This window comes from Aythya ferina (genome assembly GCF_964211825.1).
Source record: "Aythya ferina genome assembly, chromosome: 5".
NCBI classification, from domain to species: Eukaryota; Metazoa; Chordata; class Aves; order Anseriformes; family Anatidae; genus Aythya; species Aythya ferina.
The window spans coordinates 3899185-3921050 of record NC_140301.1 but is presented as its reverse complement, the minus strand read 5'-3'; the positions used below and the strand labels follow the sequence as shown (position 1 = coordinate 3921050).

Below are 21866 nucleotides of genomic sequence, written 5' to 3'. Positions count from 1 at the left end.
AAATGTTTGTTTCGATGTGTCTCTAGACCAAAGGAGCCAAATATCCTGTTGCAATAGTCAGCGTGGAGGTTACGGCTGGGTTCGAGGAGGCCACCACATCAGTGAGCTGCGAGCTGGCAGCCGACCACGAAATCCTAACGGGGCTTTTATTGAAAACAAAGCACCCCTTGGGTCAACTAAGGCCCGGTACCAGTTGAGGTTCTTCTTTCACCTCGTGTTTTTCCTGCAGCCGGGAGCGCAGGAGGGGACTGGGCCTGCTGCCTTCATGCGCTCACGGGCTCCTGGGCCTGGCTGGGGCCAGCTCCAGCAGCGGGGCAGGGGCAAGGCGCCTTGTTCCTCCCAGCCAGCCCTCTTCATGCTGCCGGCGTGTTAGAAATTTCCTCGGTCACAGCCATGTCCCTCATCTCTGCGTTTGGTGTCTGCTCTGTGCCGAGTGACGTGGTCTAACCCTCTCTCAGCTCAGGTACAGCTTCGCCTTCCTTATGGCACCTTACGGCAGAGCATTCCCTGCTCCCGGTGTGCCTGCGAGGAGAAAACCCTCCTTTTGCTGCTGCCTGAGCCCATTTCTTCGTCCTGTCACTGGGTCCTCCTGCACTGAAACTTTCTCTGCCCAGCTTCCCTGCGCTGCAGGTTAGGCGGTGCCAGCCCCCTGCCAGCCCCCTCCCTCACTTCCCTTTTCCCAGCTGAGCCCCCCACGCTCTAATTACCCCCCCAAGACCTAATTACCCTCAAGGAGGGGCAATTAGCGGAGGCCCCGCCCAGCCTCATGCATATGCATGAGCTCATTAGCGTGCGGCGGGGCTGGCCCCGCCCCCCGGCGGCCATTTGTAGCCGCGGCGCCCTGGCTGCGGGGGCGGGCGGCGCTCGGCGGGGCTCGGGGCAGCGGCGGCTCGGAGAGGAGGAGGAGGAGGAGGAAGAGGAGGAGGAGGAAGGCAGGAGGAGGAGGAAGGAGGCAGGCGCCGGAGCCGGAGCCGTGACCCGGCTCCCCCATGGCCGCGGGCTGCAGGGACGGCCCGGGGCAGGAGAAATACCGGCTGGTGGTGGTGGGCGGCGGCGGCGTGGGCAAGTCGGCGCTCACCATCCAGTTCATCCAGGTGAGGGCTCGGCCGCCATGGGGGCTCCGCTCCCTTCCCCTCCCCTCCCAGCCCCGCTCCCCTCCCGTCCCCTCCCCGCAGCCCCGCCGGGGCCTGGGCGCTGCCCGCGGCGCCGGGGTGGGGCCGCGCCGGGCCCGGCTCCCCCGCGGGGAGGGGAAGGGGAAGGGGAAAGGGGAAGGGGGCGGCTCGGCCGGGCGGGGTCCCGCTGCTTTAGGGTCGCTGTAGGGCCGGGGCTGGTGCGGGAAGGGCTTTGGGGTAACGCCACCCCGAAACGCGGGGGGAGTTGGGGCTGCAGGGCTCCTGCCGGCCCCGGGCTCGCAGGGGGGTGGCGGAGGAGCCGGCGCTGTGAGGGTTTCCTGCGAGGGGTGGCGATAAAAGAAGGGTTTTGCTGCTGGAGTGGCAGCATCACGCCGAGCTGAAGGCGAATTTCCCAAATTAACCCGTGCTCGGTCTGCGCGCAGCCACCTGCCTCGTTTCGCCCCCTCGGTGGCGTTGCCGTGAGGTGAAGCCTTGGCACTGTGCCGTGAGCCCTGCTGGGTGGCTCGGCCCCATGGAGATTTGGGGGCTTTGGGCTGTGCTGAGCAGAGCCATCAGTGCCTGGCGGGGGGTTTTGTGCTTCCACAGAGCTGCAGGCGGCCAGAGGTGAGGCCTGGCGGGGTGGCCGTGCACGCCGTGTCGTGCTCCTGGTGCTCCCGACCGGGCGTGCGTGGTGCCGCACAGCCCCTTCTGCGTGGCACATACCCTGCCCAGGACGCTGCTTGTCTTCTGAGGCTGCCTGGAAGCCACCCCGAGGTGTTTTAAAATTGATTACGAGCGAGTCACACGCGTCGTTTCTGGAATTGTTCAGGATTAGGTGACAAACTTGTCGTTGCCTCACGCGAACACGGCTGGGTACGGGACTTGGCCTCCTGACAAGCCTTGATGTCAGCGAGGGATTTCGGTCCTGGTTTGCCTCCCTATTGCTTGTGGCAGCGTGGTTGTTGCTTCTCAGTTCTGAAGCTTAAAAAGGAAAGTTGTTTTATTTTTTTTTTTTACTGGCACTAGTGAATATTTCCACACTTGGGCTTGCTTCCCTATAGCCCTGGGCTTAACTTCCTGCAGGGGAGTACTTCAGTGCAGTCACTGCTGCTTCTGCTTCGCTGCTGCTCGATATTTCCCAGCAAACAGGACTGATGTGCACACACCTTCCTTCACCGTGTCCCTTTGAAAGACCGAAGGGGTTTTGTGTTTGGAAAGAGGGGAAGCTGTTGGCTCATTTCAGCTGGAATAAGCGAAGAGGGAGCTGGGGGTGTGGGCAGGACCGGGTCAGCTGCTTTCCGTGGCTCTCAGCCTTGCTCAGGTGTCGGCACCCGCCCTGAGAGCGGGACCTGCTGCAGGGGCCAGGCTCTCACTGTGGCTCTGAGGTAGCTGCAGACTGTGGTGCTAAAATCCGAGCTGAAACAACCATGTCCTTGTAAGGGGGCTGGGTGAACGAGCCCGTGTCACGCAAGAAAGCCCTTCCCCGTGCTGGGTTTGGCGTCCTCGTGCTGACCAGCGCAGCGGGAGCAGCATGTGGGATGCAGCTCCTTGCCCGTGAGAGGCTGGGTTCACTCCTCGGGGGCTCCTCTTACAACCCGGAGAAATTTCAGACAACACAGTAACAGATCAAAGCTTTCGGCGGGGAGACGACTGCTGTGCTCCTCAAAATCCTTCCTCTGAGGAGATAAACAGAGCTTGGTAGTGGCGTTGGTGGGACAGGATTTCATCCTGGAAATTTAAAATCATTTCCTTTAAATCAGGATGTGATATATGAACTTCGTGCTCCCTGGGCTGCGCGCTGTTAGGCAGGAAGTGGAGAAGTTTCAATCGTGGAGTAGATGGGATCCGACACAGCTATAAACCTCAGGAAAGCCCCGGCAAACGATAGTCAGGCTCTAGACCACGGTCTTTTTAAAACTCTAAGCGCTGGAGCTAAGCATTCCTCCTCTTATTGGAAAAATAAACAAATAATCCATCACGCAGAGATCCCAAAAGAGGCAGAAAACTTTTGAAATAACTTGCAGGCAGCTAGCTGGCCCTGTAGCAGGCTGAGGTATTTGGGAGTATGAGCTGTGCAGAGCACACAGCTGTTGCCACAATAGCTTTTCTCCAGCTGTCATGCAGAGGTCTGTCACAAAATACCCCACATTCCCTTCTAACTCAGCCCTTTGTAATGTTCAGGTTTCCTTGCTCAAAGGGAGTACAGCCTAGCAAATACTTAATCACCCTCTGCATATTTTGTCCTGCAGTTGCCATTTACTTCATGCTTTTTTTTTTTTTTTTTCTTTTTGGTTAAACTGCTCTGTGCGTAGCTGGTCTCAGCACTGTGCAGCAAGGAGCCCCCTCACGCTCTGCTCCCTCAAGTCTCTGCTCCCCAAAGTTGGGGGTGCTTTTGATCCCAGTCGTGAAAATTATTTGTTCTGCCTCTTCGTAGAGCTGAAGATTGTGCTTTGGGACAAATGCCCGTGGATGTTTGCCTGCTGAACAGGACTCCAGCGGGTAACACGGATGTGTTGCTTTATAAATGTCGCTGGAGGTGGTGGTGGCTGGATGTAGTTCAGTAGGACTGAGTTGAGTTTGTTGGTCAACTTGATGCTGATCATGGTAGTGCACAAATACGTGGTACAGCTTGTACGTAGGGGTCTGCTGGTCGTTTTGTGTGCGTGTACTGAATCCCTGCTGTATTTACAAGTGGGCATTTGCTGCATAAATACATCTCCTCCTGCTCTTCCGACTGTCAGCAGTGAGCTCTGCTGGGACCTGAGCTGGCTGTGTTGCTGAGCAAGCGAGTAAAGCAAATAGGATGTACATTTGTTGAGTCCTGAAGCCTAATACGAGATGTTTCTCTGCAAGCAAACATGTAAGACCTAGAGGTGGATGGTGAGCAACTGGTCAGCTATTTTTCTTTTTCCTTTCTTTCCCCCTGCTGCTGCTTTCACCGGGATGTTAGTTCTTGCTAACTAGAAACGCAGCTGAAGGTGGGTGAGCTCCGAGCACCTTTCACGTCTGATAGAGCTGTTGGGCCAGAAAATGGCCTGTTCCGGATTTAATGGTGCGGAGTGGTAAAGCAGATGGAAAAGCAACAACTGAACTGCAGCTGGTGCTCGTGCCGGCACCCGGGGCGTTTGGCAGCCCCTGCAAAACCCTCTCTTGTTCCTAGGTGCTCTGCTGAACCGCTGCTGGCCCTCAGAAAGCGCTCTTCAAGCGAGACCGTTGGGGGGGGGAAAAAAAAAGGACTAAAATGCCATGAATTCCAGGCTGTGGATTCATGTAGGGCTACGCTTCGAGTGGTGTGCTTACATTGTGATAAAGAGTGGGGCCTTCCTGCGGGAAGCAGCGCGCCCTAACAGGAGACGGCAAAACGCAGCTGAGGAGCGTGAGCGGCTCAGCGCTGGCATCCATCGGGGTTCAAGGCAGCGTGTGCGTGTGTCGGGAGAAGGTGGGAAGTAAAAAAAAAAAAATCCTAATCCAAACAAGGCACTTGCGATGCAGTCACCTGGAATAATAAGGGCTGCTTGTTTCGCTTCTTGTGAAACCTGAACCCCCGGGCTCCTGGCTTTCCCGGAGCACCGCCGCCGCCGAGCCGTGCGTTGCTCAGTTGGAACCGCCGCCAGGCTGCAGATCTGACTCCTGGCCTGACTCGCAGGCGAGAAGGAAGGGCTGACGAGGTGCCAGGAGCTGCCAGGAGCCCGGTGTGCCGCCCTGATGTTGCGCAGGTGTGGCAGCTCCTCGCGGCGTCCTGGCGGGGCGGCTTCCCAGCCGCCTGGTGCCGCTGTCAAGGTGCGCTGAGGAGCGGCCCCAGCTGCTGGCTGGAGGTGTGTGGCGAGGCTTTGGGGCTCCAGGGCTGTGCTGCAACGTCACCCACCTGCCAGGGATGCTGCAGAGGTTGGGGCTGAGCTCCCTGAGCTGCTCGGAGATGAATGCCAGCTTCGTCGGGGGAAGTAGAGTGGCTGTCTGGCAGGAGCTGGTAGTCCTGTGCTCGGATATGGCCATGAGCTTGGCTGAAGTAAAACAACATCCAGGTGAACGCACCACGCGGTGTAAATGCTCTCTGTTTCAGGAAATATGTTAAACCAACACTGACTGAAGTCACGTTTGGAATGGCTCCTCACATCTGGACTTGTCCCTCTGGCTCTGTGTATAACACCTCCAAAAACTTCTGGATGTAACTCAGAGCAGCCGAGACAAATTTTTACCAACAGGGGTGGAGTGAGCGGGATACAGATTAGGTAGCTTAATTACGAATAACACCTGTAGGCAGTGGTTGCCTGGCAAATGGTTTGCCATGCAGAGTTGGTGGGGTTTTGTTTAGAAATGCTGGTAGGTAGCAGTGCTAACCCATTGCTAGGAATCTGGGGAACTGAGTTGGATCCTAGATGAATGAATTCTGCATGAGCACTGGGTGAGGTCCTACCTGCTTGTCTTGAGCTATATTTTTTATTTCCTAAATCCTGCATGCCCTATGATCTCAAATTTACGTATTTATTTATTTCCCAGCTCTTTTTTACCCTCTGTTCTTTGCTGGTTGTATGTTCTGTCTCACGGCTTGGTTGTGGTTGCAGCTCGGGTCCAGAATAGCCTCTAAGCCCCTCTGGGAAAATAGGTGATGTGAAAGAAAATATTTCTTTCCGATCTTTATAACTTAATTACTTGGAGTAGGTAGCGGAGAGAAAGATGTTTGCTTCTTTGCTGTGCCTTTTCTTACCTACCCTTATCCAAGGACGCACCACGTGTACACCTGAACTGGTCACATAACAGCATCAGTGCCAAAGTCGGACGGGGAAGCTCCTCGGTGTGTAGCTCTGCTTCTCGATGGAGCTTCCCTAGGGTTTTTTAACCTTTTTTTTTTTTTTTAATCTGCTGCCAGCAAAGGAAAAGCTTTGGAGCTTGCGCTGTGGCTGTCCTGAAGTGTATGCAGGGCCTTGACCTGAGCTGGGTGGAGGTGGCTGGGAATGCGCTTCTCTAATTACTCGGGGAAGTGCCCTAAGGTCTGCTTATGGGCTGAGATCCCGGCTGAGGGCGAGCTCCCCGGTAAACTTTGTGCAACCTACAGATGAGCTGACACGCGGCCAAACTGCCCGAGGAGCTGGTTGCTTGGTGCGGACAGAGCGAGGAAGATGTCAGCGACGTGAAGTCTTACCTTCGTGCTGATGGACGGACGTGAAAAGAGGAGTTACTCCCCAAAAACGCGGCGGGGAGCGAGCGGTGCGTGTGCGGACACGGGGGACGTGCTGGAGACTCGAGCGGGTCGGAGCAGCCTGCTGGCGGTGCAGCTGGAGAGACGGAAGGGCCTTGAACGTGAGGACAAGTTGTTGTTTGCTTTTCAAAAGGGGGCAGCCAGTGGGGAGGAGCAGGGCCACGAGGTCAGTTTGTACTCTTCAAGCCCGAAGAACAGGGTTTCGCTGTAGCTGAGCGTGTAATTTGGGAAGCTGGTGCTGCTCTGAAGGAAAAGCATCCAGCAGCAGGTCCCCGTGCTGCCGCGGCGATTGTGCCACTGTTTTCTGCGTGAAGTTCTCTGCAAGTCCTTAAGCGATCGGAGTTAAAAATAACCCGGGAATGTCTCTACCCGGGATCAGTTACCCTGTCTGTGCAAACAGCTTCATCTGGCCGCGGGGCCGGCTCACCCGGACCTGCACCGACTCGCCAGCGCTGCCAAGACACCGAGCTGGGATCTGTGGTGAATGGGGAGAGGGCTTCGGGTGCCGAGAGCCTGCATGGAAGGACCCCATTAAGCACAGGAGCAAGTACTGGCTGCTGGGACCAGCGTGCATTAACCATTAACTAGACGTGAACCCCACACAACAAAATGCCACGGAGTTACTGTCACACCTCTTTCTTCAGCTGAAGATCTTTATGCAGGAGACCTGTACCTAGCTGTGTATTTCTGAAGCGATCTACCGTGTTGATTCACTAGTTACATTTGCTAGAAAAAGGTGAAATTTCAAGACCTCTCCAGTTTCATTTTTTTTCTGGCAAAACTAACTTGCTCAGGTCATGCCTCAGAGTGCCCTCAGCATTTCTAATTTAAGCAACTAAAAACTTTGAAGACCTGCAAACGAAGCTGAATGTTGTGCCTCCGATGTAGGAAGCAGACCACGAAATGGCAGGATGTCGGTGGTAAAGCTGTGTGAAAAACCTGGCATTTTTGGATGGAAAAGCGATCTGTTAAATATCTTCTGTTATTAAACTTACTCTGTGTAAGGAAAGTAAAGGGGACTATGTTAATACGCGCTGCTTGTAGTAGGGTGTTTCTAAACTGCGTGGCCCTAGTAGTTTTTCTGTGTTTGCCTTTCCTTTTAAGAAGGTTCTTTGTAATCGTGCAGAAGTCGTTGTTGACGATACACTGGAGCGTGTGCTGCCAGCACTACTGCTAAAGAAGGAGATGCTGCTAACAGCGCCTCTGACGTTTGCTGCTGCTAGCTCGTGCTAATCAGTCTTCATTAGCAGAATGAGTACTGGTGGTATATTTAAAAGGATTTAGGCTTTGCATGATGCAGCATCGCTGAGAAAACAATATCCAGGACAGTTTTCATTAGTTTTGTGTTTTCAGTTGCTGCTTAGGGATTTTTTTTTCCTAGTGGTTGTCTTCCAGGTCCCCCAGAAGCATACCGCCCTTGCGTGTCATTCTCCTGCCTCTCCCCAGGCCCCAAATAAAGTTATCTGAGTCTCGACCACGCACTCTGATAGAGATTTCCCAGCTGCAGACGCACGTGCTGAAGTGTTTCTGTTTCCCATACGCTGACTTGCCTTCGCCTGGCGCTCCTTGGCCCTGTGAGCCAGCATCTCACCTCGCTTTGGAGCAAGGGGGTGTGTGGAGAAATGCGCTCAGCAGCACTCCTGCAATGAATTTGGTAAACCTACGAGGCCCAAGTCAGCGTGTAAGCAAGGTAAAACAACTCCGGCTGTGCAGCTGCGTGTCTGACGGAGAGCACTGCAACGAGAGGTTGGGAAGAGTGGAAATGGCTCCGATCCCCATCTCTGCAGGGGCCGGATATATAGCAGGAGAGCAGGTAGTCAAAGGATTCAATAAGCTTTTTTTTTTTTTTTTTGGGGTGAGACTGATCTTCAGCCATGTGCATTCTGTAAATGTTGATAAAATTCGCTCATCTTTCTGGGAGTCTGATGTGGGGAAGGAGCCGTAGATGCGAAGCAGCCACCTCCTTTGTCCCAGCACGAGCTGCCTCCCTCCAAGCAGGCCGCATTCCAGACATTTTTAATGGTGGCTTCCCCTCCTCCAGGGCTGCTTCGACTTGTCTGGTGGGAGGCCTTGAATATTTAGGCTGACCCTCCAGAAGTCTCCTCCGAAAAGGGAACTGGTGATCGCACTGATCGCTTCGAGCAGAATTTGAAAATAATCTGCTCTGTGCTGGCCGAGTGTTTGTTCAGTGGAAGCGTGACCTGGGATCTTAAAATGCAGCTGAGCCTGTATAAAGTCAGGGGTTTTGCTCACAGTTTAAAGGTTTTTCTAGCTTGAGCCAATGCTGTACCCTGAAATTATTAAGAGTATCTGTGAATTGGGAAAACAGAGCCCAAACAAGTGCTGCATCTCGTGAAGTGATCTGTGTGGGGGGAAGTGGTGATCTGGAAGAATTTGCTCGGTCTGGTTGCAGACGAATAGTTTAAGCTCCAGCCACTTGCCTCAGACTAGATAATTGAGACCTGCTTTCGTGACCACTAACCAGCTTATGTGAAACGTTTGCTGCGCTGCGTGTGTGCTAGCAGGCTGCCTTGCAGCCGAGTGCTTCCAGATCTCCGCTTCCCCCACTGTCAAGAGTTACAAGATGCTGATGTGATTACCTAATAGTTCTGCTAGGTATTTATCTCTCTAACTTCTTCCTTTCATGGATCGTGATGCCTCCGGTCTCTCTTCGTTCTAGGAAAAGCCATCTCCTTAGTGAGAGGGACTCAATGGTATTTATTCTTCTGGGCAAAATCCCACGTGTGCCCGGAGTCCTCCTGCTGGCTGAGCACGTCAGGAGGGGAGCTCGAACTTGGCAGCTTTCAGATGGGTGCTTCTGGGGTGCACGCTGACCCCGAGCAGTGGCAACCTGCTGTCCTGGCAGCTGGCTGCCACCGAGATGCACAGGAAGATACCCCTAGGTCTGCTTTTATGCCTTATCTTTATCTGACAGTCGTTTCCTAAACCTGCAGCTTGTGGGCTGCCGGTGCTAAAAACCTTTCTGAAGAAACCTTTGTAAGAAGCAGAGAGCTGCAGCAGCAACAGGTCAGTGCCATCTGGGCTCTGCCCGAGGAATGCATCAGCTTCGAGTTTGGGTGATTATGGAAGGTTGCTTCTCATCCGTGCACAGGAAACGAGTCCAGAAAACTTCTGGTTTAAATTACAGTGATTCCTAATGCTGGAAGAAAGCCTTTAATTGGTAGTATCCTTCCCGCCCTTGTAAATGACCTAACGTTGGCTTTGCTGCTTGCTGGAGGCTGCCAGAGCTCTGTGGCAGTAGCGTTATGCTTGGAGGTGGAGCTGAGATTCAAGCTCAGCTCAGGAGGAGTTAACCAAGGAGATGAGGTGTCCCGAAGGCTTTCTTCTTGTGCCGATGTAGTGGCTGCTTGGGACGTCACCTGTGCTCGGGGGCGCTGAATAGCCCATTATTCGAGCTGTGAAGCTGAAGAACTTGTTTCTAATCTATAAAAACAAGAGAAACTAATATGCTTTCCTGTGGTTTCGGTGCAGAAGGCTGGCTGCTCGTGCATTCCACGCTCTGTTTTCTCTTCACTAGATGCCTTTACCACAAGATCACTACTCGGTAGAATATGGGAGCGGAAATAGCAGCAGGTTTTTTTATTTTTTTTATTATTTTTTTAAACAACAACAAAAAAAACCCTCCGATCAAACCTCATGCATTCTAAAACCTTACTCTAAAGGTAAACAAATGGCAGGGCTCTGCACGCTGCTCACACGTTTTCAGCCTGCTTAGGACTGCTGCCTCTTCCCACCCTCACGCCGAGCATTTGCCTAAGCCCCTGCTTGCTGGGGAAGGCGGTGGGATAATGGCACCCTGCCCTTATTTCAGGGCGTGATTAGGTGTTCCCAGATGACTGGGGAGGAGAATTGCACGTTGTTTTTTTTTTGTTGTTTTTTAAGGCAAAATATCTTAGTCGTGAACAAATTACCAAATTTCTCCATTGGCAGTGGCTGGTCTCCAAACCTATGCTGAAGAAGGCACCTTCACTGAAGCTTTGTGTCAAGTTAGTGATCCTAAAAGCAGGGATTCGGAGCAGCAGGTAGTGGGACCATTGTGTCTGAAGTGAAGATCTGACTGGCATGATCAAGTTTATTCTCCATCATCCCATTGTCCTTCCATGCTTTGAAAGTCATGAAATAATCGTGCCTTCATGGCTTAGCTAATGTGTTTGCTGGTGCCTTTTATGACCGGTGTTCATATGGCTCGCACCTGTGTTTTCCAGATAATGACGCTGCTTTCCTTAACTGGTGTCTGTGAAGGAGTGTGATGGAGAGAGCTCAGCACGTATCCTCCGATGCAAATGAAGTAAATCATATGCTCCATCTGCTCTGTCCGGACTGACGGCAGCTTAAAAGTTTAGAAAACAAGTTTATTTGAGAATTTATGTAAATCTTTGAAAGAATGAGAGCACATAGGGGACAGAAGGGAAATCACCTTGCTGGAAACCCCCAGAACAAATCTTGCCTTACCATGTAGTGTTGTGAAGTATCTGAGCGTGTATTCCAGTCCTTAATTTTAACTTTATGGCTTTTAAAAGGCTAAAAATTTAGAAACTTCCAACCTTGAGATGGGATGATGGACTGGCCAACATGAGTGCGGTGTGTGAGAACACCAAATGTTTTATTATTTTTTTTAGGGGTGTGTGTCTCCCTTTAGGACATTGGAGGTACTCAGCCTGCTCAAATAGAGGATTGTGCTGTATTCAAAGCAGGACTGGCAGGGCGAGGATAATCGAGTCTGTTAAAGCGACATTTGGTAAAGAGCTGTGCTTAAAGGTTGCTGTGGACATAGCTGCATAGCTCTGAAGGTTTTGCTGCATGCCTCTTAGTAAGTAAAGCCATTGGAAAAAGGGATTCAAGTGTGATCAAGTAATCATAGAAATCTATGAAGTTGCAAAAGGAAGGGGAGGAAAATACTTTATGGCACTTAACTGCGTTCAGCCGAGATCTGTTCTAGGTAAACTGGTCTGCCGTGTTCCAGCTGGGACGAGGCAGTTCCCCAAAATGAAGCCCATGAAAGAATAAGATGCCATCAACAGAAAGGAAAGGCCCGCGTGTGCGAGGAGTCTCCTGAGCCTTGGGACACCAGCAGAAACAGCACTAGAAATGCCCTCTGTGAAAGGTTTCCATGTCTGCAACGCGGATGGTTCCCATGAGGCTCTTAATGTGAGGGTGAAGCAACGGGCTGGGAAAGGATGTAGAAGGGAGGATGGTGGGGTTTGGGGTTCCCTCAATGACTTTGTGTGCTGGAGATCGACTTAATAGACTCCGGAGAGTTGGCTGCTCTGTTGGAAGGCAATACCACACTTTACTTCCTTTGGGAAGATAAGGAGACTGGATGCTAGGGAAGAAAATACAGGACCTCGCTCTCCTGGTGATCCTAAGGTCAGCGTGACTGCAACACGTGTTTCAGGCTCAGACTGAGTTCCCTAAACAAGCAGGGACACTCTGTGGATGCCGGGCTTAACGCAAGCTTTTGTTACTTGCAACCAGCTCCATCACAGGAGGTGATGCTGCTCGGTGTAGAGCTGCTGTCATCTTCCATTTGCTTTCTTTGCTGCTACCATAAATGGCTGTACTGTAAAAACATTTGTTGACTGCTTGCGGTGGTTGATTATATAGCGCTTCAGCTGAATGTTTGCTTGCAGTTTCTTGATGTGGTTCATAATAGATGTGGCTTTTTGTAACGTGAAAGTAGGTATTTGCACACCGAGCTGCAGCTCGTGGCATAGCGTGAAGTGGCTCTGAACGTGAGAACGAGCCTGCTAACGCTCGGGGAGCTCTGGTCTGTTGTGCTGCGGGGTTGTGTTAAGTGGACGAGGATGGTGCCTTACAGGAGATGTGCTTTTCTGCCTCAGTTATAATGATATTTGGTTGGGAGGTAATTATATTCTCACTTGAGGTAAGGCAGTCCTTGCTATTATGATCATAAATTCTCTAAAGGTAGGGAAGATGCTGCTAGCACATACCTGCATAGGTCCTCCAGCTGAAGCCTCCCATGAAATATTCATCTAACCATCGATAATGCCACAGATATTGAGTAATCTCTCTCTTTTTCTTTCCCATGCAATGTCTGTGTGAATTCCGGGCAAAAAGTAAGCTCCCTCTGAGTTCCCGAGGTGCTTTCCTGCTTTTTCCTGCCCTGTGCTGAGGGTGACACTGACTAAGAGTGGAAGTACACCTGCAGGTGCAGAGACAAAGGGGAAGAAACTCTGTGGTTGGTTTTGGTCTAAGCAAATGTTTTGCTGGTAAATATGCTTTTTTTAGATGGAAATTGTTGCTTGCTTAAATATGTAGGCTAAAAACTGAAGACAAAAGCTTTTTTTTTTTTATATAACATTTGAGGATGTAAGCATATTTCCATTTGACTTGAAAAATGTAGAGTTTCTGTGGCTGAAAACTCTGGCGCCGCGTAGGAGCACTGAAATTGCACTCACTGGAGCTTGAGGATCTCATCCCTTCCCCTACAGACCAGCTACCCAGCCGAGCTTAGCAAGGCAGTGCCTGTAAGCAGCTCTGCAGTACCAAATCTTGCTCGCATGTCAAGATTAGCAGCTGTGTAAAACCACTTGATAGCTTCTGGTTCCTGGAATTAGCGTCTGTACGCATTTCCCTATATGTAAGCTGCGTCGCTGTAAGCAACGTAAACTCGTAGGACACTGACACAAAACATGGAGAAAACTTGAGACTTCACAGCCATGAGTTGTTTTTTTTTTCACCTGACTCTCGAGGGTAAAATTTTCCCTGTTACCTCCTGTGTTCCTTCTAGGAATGTGAACGTCTGTCTCCAATGTAAAAGTTTCACTGTGCACATTCTGAAATATCAGAGGCAAAATTGCCTTTTCTTAACAGCCCCTCGTGTGCTGTCCTGCAACTCCACGCTCCGTGAGAAAAGCAGCCTGAACGACACTGTTGTCAGAATAACCTTCGGTCTGGAGCTCTGCTGCTAATGGTAGTGAGAGGAAAAAGACACAGAATGCCTCTGAAGACACTTTGCAAGGATGTTAAGAGACTTAACGTCAGTGTGACCGCAGGTTAGGCTGGAAGGGAAAGCGCTGTACTCCGCTGGTGTCTGGAGGGCTCAATATATTGTAATTGTAACCTTCTGTTGTTACAGAAACCCACAGCCTCTGAAATGGCAGTATTGCTTTGACCCAGCAGTGTCCATGTCTGCTTCAAGCACTTGTGCTTTTCCCCAGGCGTCGAGCCTCACCGTGCTGTCAGGTTCACCTGTAGCTCCAAAATCTGTGCCAGAGATCTCTGCTGAGCAGGGGTGGAATTTCTCTGTCCTACGGGCACGTTTGAGGATGGCGTAACTCTCACGTTGCTCTGCTCCGTTTGGCTGACAGGGATCAGCTTCAGGCTTTTTTTTTTCCTCCTCTGTTAGAATTTGATCCATCAAATGCTGTGTCCAAACAGATGAGAAAAACAAAGGCTGCTTGTGTGCCTGGGAGCTTCTGGACATCCTGTGTCTAGTGCTAAAGGGTGTCCACAGCCTCTTCTGACAAAGTCCTCTTCCTTCCTTCCTTCTCAGAATCAGGTAGGTTAACCTGACACCTTGGGTTAGAGACAAGGCAGAAGATGCTCTCAAGCTTTGTTGTTTGGCTCTAAAGCCTCAATGAAGCTTATTAATATTTTCCTTTTATATATGGGGTAAGAAAGCGACGCTGTAACATCAGATCCTCGGAGAAACTCGTCTTTGCAGAGAGGAGATGAAAGTTACGGAGCTTATTGCTGGGCTTGGGTGTGATGGCACGTGGGTGGGTGCTTCTTCCTCAGTGTGGCTCTTTCCCGAGCCTGTGTGCTGGCCCTGCCAGGATCTGAAAGGCCACTGACGATGTTTGTCAACCAGGATAAATCCTCTCTCTGTCGGAGCAGGCACCAGAAGCAGCTGGTGCTTGGGGCTCGTGCCGAGGCCCTCAGCCACACCTGGTATGGCTTGCAGGCTGTGTCGGTGGTGGTGCGAAGAAATTTAGGGAACTGCCTTGTTAAACACCTGCCTTCCGTGTGTTATCCTTATGGTAGCTTCTTAGCACGATCTTCTTGTCTGTAGCTCGCCACCTGCAAGCTGTTCAGGAGTTGGGGGGGAAAGCTAGTAATTATTAGCCTTGCTAATGAAAATAGATGGCTAAATAACACAGCTGCCATTTCAGCCTTCTTGGCACTTCTGGTTATGGCACTTTCAAAACTTACAGATTACAGTAATTGTCTGCAGTCTGTGAAATGAGTCTAGACAGCCTACTCTCAGGCCAAAAGGTTGGAGTTAAATAAATACATGATTTGGGCGGCACATAAAGCTAACAGAACAGTGCTCGTCTGACACAATAATTCTTATTAGATTTAAGTACTATTTTATAGCCTTTTTCCTAAATAATTAGCTTCTAATGATCAGCCAGTAAGTCTTGGAAAAAATAAAATACTCCAGACTTTGCTAATGAAGCTGAATGTTTTTAGGTTGGATATTGTCCAAGCTGGTGCTCAAAAACTCTGTGGGATTTACTGTGGTAATAGGAAAAAAGACATGACTGGGTGGAGACTCATTGCTGTCTGTGACTGCAGCGGCCTCATAGCGTACAGCAGGTATGTCACTGGCCCTGAAAGTCATCTTCACTTTTAATTCAATATATATTGATGATTCTGGACCTTTTTTTTTTTTTTTCTTTTCTTAACTTGTTAATGCAGTTCAGTTATACGGTGAAATACCGTCCTATGGATGTTTAATCCTAATTTGAATCAGTCTAGAGGACTGTAGGTTCTGGTTTTAACGGGCTAGTTTACCCGGCTGTATCTCCATGTTAAAGCAATTTCTTTAAGAGGGGAACCCATCGGGCTCTCTGCCTGCCTGCTTCTAAAGACAAAAGCACCTGGCGTTGTAGAGAACTGAGATGTGGTAGGAGAAAGCTTTTACTACCTAAAGCAGGTTGTTGCTTACTGCTTTCAGAATAAGACAGGCATTAACTTCAGAAGGTTTTCTACCTTAGCTTGTTGCAGAGTCCCAGGGCTCAAACGTTTTTCAGGTACTTTGAAGAAAGGAAAATCTGAAGTAGGAGTTAATGTTATTAAAACGCACTAGACTTGTTGAAGTGAGTCTGTTTTACATGCTCTTTTGGGCTAGAAAAAGTTCTTACTGTGTTAAAGTAATAATGTGAGTCTCAATGTCCATGGTGTAAGCCAGGCAATCTGAGAAGTCCAGATCACAAGCAATTTGTTTGCAGCTTGAATATATTTTAAAGGCTCTGATTTGATGTGAATACTCTCCTCAAGGGTTTATTTTTACCATGGAGTCAAGTTTTTTCAGTCTACGCTCAAGTAGATTTCAGTACTTTCCTCAGGGTTGTGAAGTGCCTTCTTTCTTCAGACTGTAAATGCCCTAAAAGTGGTTTATCACCTCTAATCTGAAGGCCCTTGCTGGTTTAGGTTCAAGATCCTGAAGTGACGAGCTATTTTAATCAGGTGTTTTACCCTGTTACTGTACCTAAACTTATAAATCAAAACCTCTTGCTACGCAGTGCTGTAATTTGAGGTGCTCTGATGATGTCATGTACACGATAAAAGTACATTCCCGTAATTTTACTTGCCCCCCACCCCCAGGGGGATTTTTTTGAGTAATGTTACTTTCTTTTTACTTAGAGCTGTAGTCCTGTTACCTGGTTATACACATGTCCTAAAGGCAGATGTGTAAGTATAAAAAGATGTCAGGCTTCTTGAGGTAGAAACTGAGGTTCTCCCGAAGTGTGCTACGACGCTGAAAACTGCCCAAACCTGATGAAATTTTATGGCTGAAGAGATGGTACTGAATATTTTAAATGTGATTTGAATTGCAAGTGGTTCTTGCACATATTTGCTGTGAAGCAAAAATGAAATGAAATGAAATCAGGACTCGTCTATCCTGGCAGGGTAGAGCACGTTTTATGATCAGGCGTGTTTAGGCTTGAGAAACTGCAAAGCCTTCTTCAAAGAAGGTTGCTGGTGCTTACTGGCATTAAAAGGCATTAATTCGGGGCTTTGCAAAGAAGTCTTAAAGGACAGTGAAAGTGAACTTTTCTCTGACCTTGAGTGATGAGAACTGTATCGAAAGTCAGTAGTTGTAGTGCAGAGTGTAAGGTATGCGTTGCTTACAGCAGCTCTGTTCAGTATGAACGCGATAAATCAGAGGCCACCGAGCTGCCAGTGCTGAGTTGGGCACCCCGTGGGTAGCTGTAAACCAGCAACGGGAAAAATGTAAGCATGGCTCAGGGCTGTTTGAGTTAAAATCTGAAAGCTGTTTTAAGTTTTTAAGGAAGATAGTTTTTCAAAAGGTGTTTAAACGCATTTCAGCTCGTAACTGAGGCAAATGATGTTCCTTTCCGCGAGAAAATGTGTGTATTGGGAAAAAAACACCCAAAGTAACAAAACCCAACCACCATTACTGATGTTCTGCATGTGTAACTGCTGTCTCCTCTGTCCATAATTCAGGTGTGGAGGCTGCGTTAACACTTCACGATGGTTATCCTGACAGCTTATGTAAGCCAGGCAGGAAGTGAGCAGAAAGGCACGTAACCCTTCCCAGCAAAGGAGCTGCAAGATTTATTCCTGAAGCCTCTACGATAGGAGCGTGCACTCAAAACTTGTCATTTCTTTTTTTTTTTTTTTTTTTCCAGATCCTTTAATTATCTGTTCAGCAGATAAGTCACTCCTTGGCTCTAGGTTCAAGGAGAAGAGAAGGGAGATCTCTTTCCTGGGCTGCTGCAGCCCAAGCAGGGTAGGAGAAGGTAAAGCTGCTTCCTTACAGGTAGCAATTAGAAGGACAAATTAACGGGTGCTGGAATATCTAAAGCACTGGTAGATGTTCCTGTTCAGAGCACAGAAATCGGTTTCATTTCAGCCTTTCATCTTCCTGAGCTCCTCTCTGCTGTCTGACCTGCACAAACAGGCTCCAGAACCATCGTGGCCCCTAAATCTTGCCGTGAGCCAGCCCTGCTGAGCCATGGATACAAACGTGGAACTTCTTAGTGTACAGCTAGCTAGAAAAATACATCACAAGTGAGTACGTTTATGGGTGTGAAGTTCACGAGTTCACTTAGGGAATCCAAGAACTGACAGGTGCATAGCCAGGATTCAGGTACATCTGTATTCAGCTTCCAACCAAGACAGTTTATCCTGCGTCCCTTTGCACCCCCTGGCCTACCTTTTGCTTCCCAATGCCTGTGGGGGGAAGAAAAGTTGGTTTTGGTTTTGGGTACTTCAGGTAGGAGCTGCTGCAGTTCTCTTTACAGAGAAGAGCTGTAGTATGTGTGGCTGTGTGCATTAAGTACCTCCATGTACTGCGCACAAATTACTTTTTCTCTGAAGTGCTTGTTCAGCGATTGCTGCATCTGGAGGAGCAGGGAGCAGAGAGAGGGAGAGATTAAGAATACGTGGCTGTGTAGTAGGGCTAACTTGTGCTTTTAGTGTTTCCAAACAAAGCACAAGCTTGTGACAATCCTCGTGTGCTGTGTATATATTTAATATGTATCTCCTCAGGGGAAGACTTAGTTATACGTAACCAAGTCAGATGTTTATGGTTGTATTCCCACCGTATCTTCTTCAACATTTAAGATTTGCTCCTCTGTGAAGTCCACGTTGTGCAATAATCTCCTGGATGTGCTCTTGGACAATTCTGGATAACGTCAGAACATTGCATGCTCTGAGGCTTGAGTAAGCATGAGCGTAATCATACGTAAATACCCGTGTTTTATGTACATGTAATTCTCGTTCTTCAGGAGCAGATAAAAAGAACTTCTCATCTTGATAACAGCAGCCTTGTTGTTCCTGCCAGATGCTGGGAAGGGGCAATGGGAATCAAGGAAGGTGCTCGGCTTGTAGTCCCCTGCAAAGCGTTGCTCTGTGCACGGCTCGTGGCATCCTTCTTTCACTGTAACTTTCTCCAGTCCTGTTGTTGTTCTGTTTTCACTGTTAGTGAAATTATCAAGGGTTTCACATCACGTGGTAATTACGGTTATTGCAGTGACAAATGGCATCTGCCTCCCTGGGTGGCCATAACAGCGCTGGCAGCAGACACCAGGACAGCGGGACAGAGTGAGGGAAGCATCCCTGATTGCTTTGAAGCACACAGACGATGTTTTAATGTCTCTTTTTTTTTTCTTCAGAAGAAAGGAACAGGTGCTGTTAATCTCTCTAGAAGTAAAAGTGCCTCGTAGGGATTTGTGTGAGTATGGGATGACTGGAGAAGGACACACCTGTCCTTCTGCAGCATGATCTGGTGTTTTGGTAGCTGTCTGCTGCCTGCTCTGGCTTTGATGTAATCCCAGACTTTGTTCCACATTCTCCGCCATCTGCAGCACCGCAGAAAACCTCGAGCACTTCGGTTTAAAAACAATGCTGGGTTGGCACGAGTAATTCCTGCAGTGTCCTGGTCTCTATGCAGGGGCAGTCCCTGTCCTGGCCCTGCTGCATGGCATGGTTCTGGCGGGGCTGAATGCTAAAAAATCGTGGGTGTTATTTAAACCCAGAGGCGGTCTGTAACTTCAGCTGGAGGGTGGAAACCCTTCTATTTCCTTGCCTTCACTGGGCTGAAACCAAAAATCTGAACACGTGGAAAAAATTTAAATAAGCAGCTAGCAGCTCTTTGAAACATTAAGCGTATATTTAGTAAATACAACTGGAGATTATAGGCAGGGCGAGGATAAATATGTGTCTTGGCACGTGGCGCCCCTGTCACCCAGTCGTGGTGCTGTGCTTTTTCAGCTCGTGTGCTTTCAGGTGGCTTTTCAGCTTGGAGACTATTCGTGGGCTAATGAAGAATAATTCGAAAAAGCTGCACCAAAAATGTGACGCTTCCCTGTGGCTTTAGTACGATGTCTTCACCCTGCTAATTGCTGTTATTAATGGATGGAGAGGGAGTCCTGGGACTGTGAGGGAGCCCAGCTAATGGAGGAAGTCCCCTCTGTGCATTACAGGCAGCGTAACGAGCGGGGGAGATGATTTAAAAAATGAAAAAAATAAATAAATTTCACACATTCTCCTTGCCAAAAGAGTGACTGAAAACAATGCTTTGGAGTTACTCTGACCTGAAGTGGAGGCAAACGGTGAGACCGGTGGTCAGGATGATGGTAACGCTGGAATTTCAGAGCCCTGCAGGTAGGGGAGGTCAGGAAATGGTGCTCGAAATGCAGTCGGTGAGGCCACGTGTGCGCCTAAAGGGGCGCTGGTGGTGGGCTGTGAGAGATGCAGCTCTTGCAGGAATGACTCTTGGGCTTGCAGCCTTGGCAGGTTTTCTCATCTCTGGACTTGATTGCCTCAGCAGTCTTCGAAAGAGGAAACCTAGAAAACTCGTTGCATAATATTTGGGGTAAATTGAATGGCTGATGAGCCTACTGGGCTTGGCTTCTTGCTTCCCTTCTAGGAAGTGGGTGGAAAAGTGCCTTGATTTCATTAGCGATTAAGGGAGTGGTGTAACAGTAGAGCATGTTGGAGTTGCTATCTTCACAGAAGTTTCCTCTAATGATTTCCTGCAGGCAGTGGCCAGCTGCCGTGGAGCCAGCTGAATGACACTGAGCTCCTCAAGTTCATCACTGCAAGCTCGGTGACATTTGGGAGACATCTGAGAGCGGTGTCCCCGTAGGGTGACCCGTGGGGAGTGGCTCTGTGTGCTTTGTACCAGCTGGCATCACGACGCCTGCTGTAGCTCACGGGCATTTTTCAGCTGCTTCGAAGCCTTCAGGCTGCTCCGTACCTGCTCCATCCCACTCCCGTGAAGCAGGCACCAGAAAGCTGGCCCAGCTCTCCAGACACCGCCACGGACAGCAGCGCTGTGCTGAGCATCTGCACGCTCTGCTCATCTGCCTGCGCTCAGCACCAGCGTAAGATCAGCTCTCTGTCACAGGGCAGCGTTTGGAGGTGGAGGTGCAGCCCCTGGGGATATTTCGGGGTTGCTGTGTCATCCCCTAATTCTTTAAACGCCGCCTGGATGGCAGCAGGAAGGCCTGGCTCTGCTCAGATTGATACCTGCTGTATCTGCTACGTCTAATTTTCATAAATCAATCCTGACTGAATAAGGCCTGTGAGCTGTGGTTAATGCTCCCCGTGGCAAATAGTCCCAGTGCAATTTGGGAAGACTCCTTCAAAACCAGCAGCTATTTCAGGCACATTAGCTTTGTCTACTGCCTGGAGGTAAACCACAACACTAATTGCCTCGCAAACCTCTCCTAGAGTGGCTGTGACAGCAGATTTGGCAGCGGATCTCCACGGGAGGGAAGAAATTGCTCATATGAGGCTTGTTAAATGGGGGGAGCTCTGGCGTGTGCTCAATCTGAGTTTGAGATGCAGCCGATGCTGGGTCGGGACAATTCCCTCCCTCTTCTGAGGGAGGAAAAGTGCTCCGTGCATGTGTACCGTGTCCGATGCTCTCACTTTGTGGTTTTCATTAAAAAAAAAAAAAAAGTTGGAGGATTTGGGGAGGAGGGGAGGGTGCAGAAATGCTCTGGATATTGCAGAGCTTGCTGCTGTTCTTGGACCTTGCAGGGATAATAAGGAAAATAGGAAGAATCCCTCTGAGATGATGACAATTTTCTGACTTCTCCTGGTGACAAATATTGCACTTGTTGGCTATGAACGTGGTGCTCTACTAATACCCATTCAGGAGAGTGAAATAAGCTGACTGCATGCTCTCCCTTTTATTTAAAAATACAGCTTTTTCATTTTTTTTTTCCTGTTTCCTTAATGAAACATTGGACTTCTTTTCCTTGTGATCTTCCTTTTGAAGTCAGATTTTGTAAATAACTTGATTTACACGTTGGTATGGTCACATAAAAGATTTTTTTCTTCTTTCACAGTTTGTTAAAGATCACAGAGGACTTGAGATTGAGACAATTCATAGTTTATGAATAGGTTCGTTCATTAAAAAGCCAGGTTTTAAGCTTCTGGATAAAACTAAGTCCTGGATATAGGTGAAAGAAAAGATGAGAATGATTTTGCCCTTCTAGAAATAATTATAAATCTGCTGCAGAATTCTAGGAATTGCTGGGAAAATCCTACTGCTGCTTAGGAATTACTCAAGGGGGGGAGGGAAGCAAATCCTGGAAACGCGTGAGAATTGCTGAAGACATCTACGCCCTGCCAGATGTTCAGAGAGACTTAGCAGTTCCTGGAGGCCTAAAAAGCCACTAGAAACTTCTTAGCTTCTAGTAATTCCTGCTGGGAAACTCAAGGGATTACTAGAAGCTAGAAATCCTGGAGGAATCCAGTAAATTCAGTAACTCTGCTAGTAATTTCTGTGACTTGGGAGCATCTGCGAGGGATAGAAATGCTGCTGTCTTTGAGTAAAGTGACAATCCGTTGTACGTGGATATCAACCTGCTCATCTTCACTAAGCCATGGAGCGTCTTACTTGGTGGGTGTCCCAGAGGTGCTTGACTTACACGTGCTTTTTTTTTTTACCTGCAGTCCTATTTTGTTACGGATTATGACCCAACGATCGAAGACTCCTACACCAAACAATGTGTGATAGACGAACGAGCTGCGCGCTTGGACAGTGAGTAGCCAAACAAAACCAAACGCGGAGCAGCTGCAGCTGT

General features: G+C 49.2%; 1 protein-coding gene across 1 annotated transcript in view; it reads left to right on the top strand.

Moving 5' to 3' along the window:
* The first annotated feature begins 828 nt into the window (after window positions 1–828).
* The window catches only part of RRAS2 (RAS related 2), a 34082-nt gene continuing 13044 nt past the window's right edge, over window positions 829–21866 (top strand). The window contains exons 1-2 of the mRNA XM_084522307.1: window positions 829–1094; window positions 21736–21823. Of these exons, the coding sequence (XP_084378433.1) occupies window positions 990–1094; window positions 21736–21823 (193 nt within the window). The 5' untranslated portion in view covers window positions 829–989. The remainder of the gene's footprint in view (window positions 1095–21735; window positions 21824–21866) is intronic.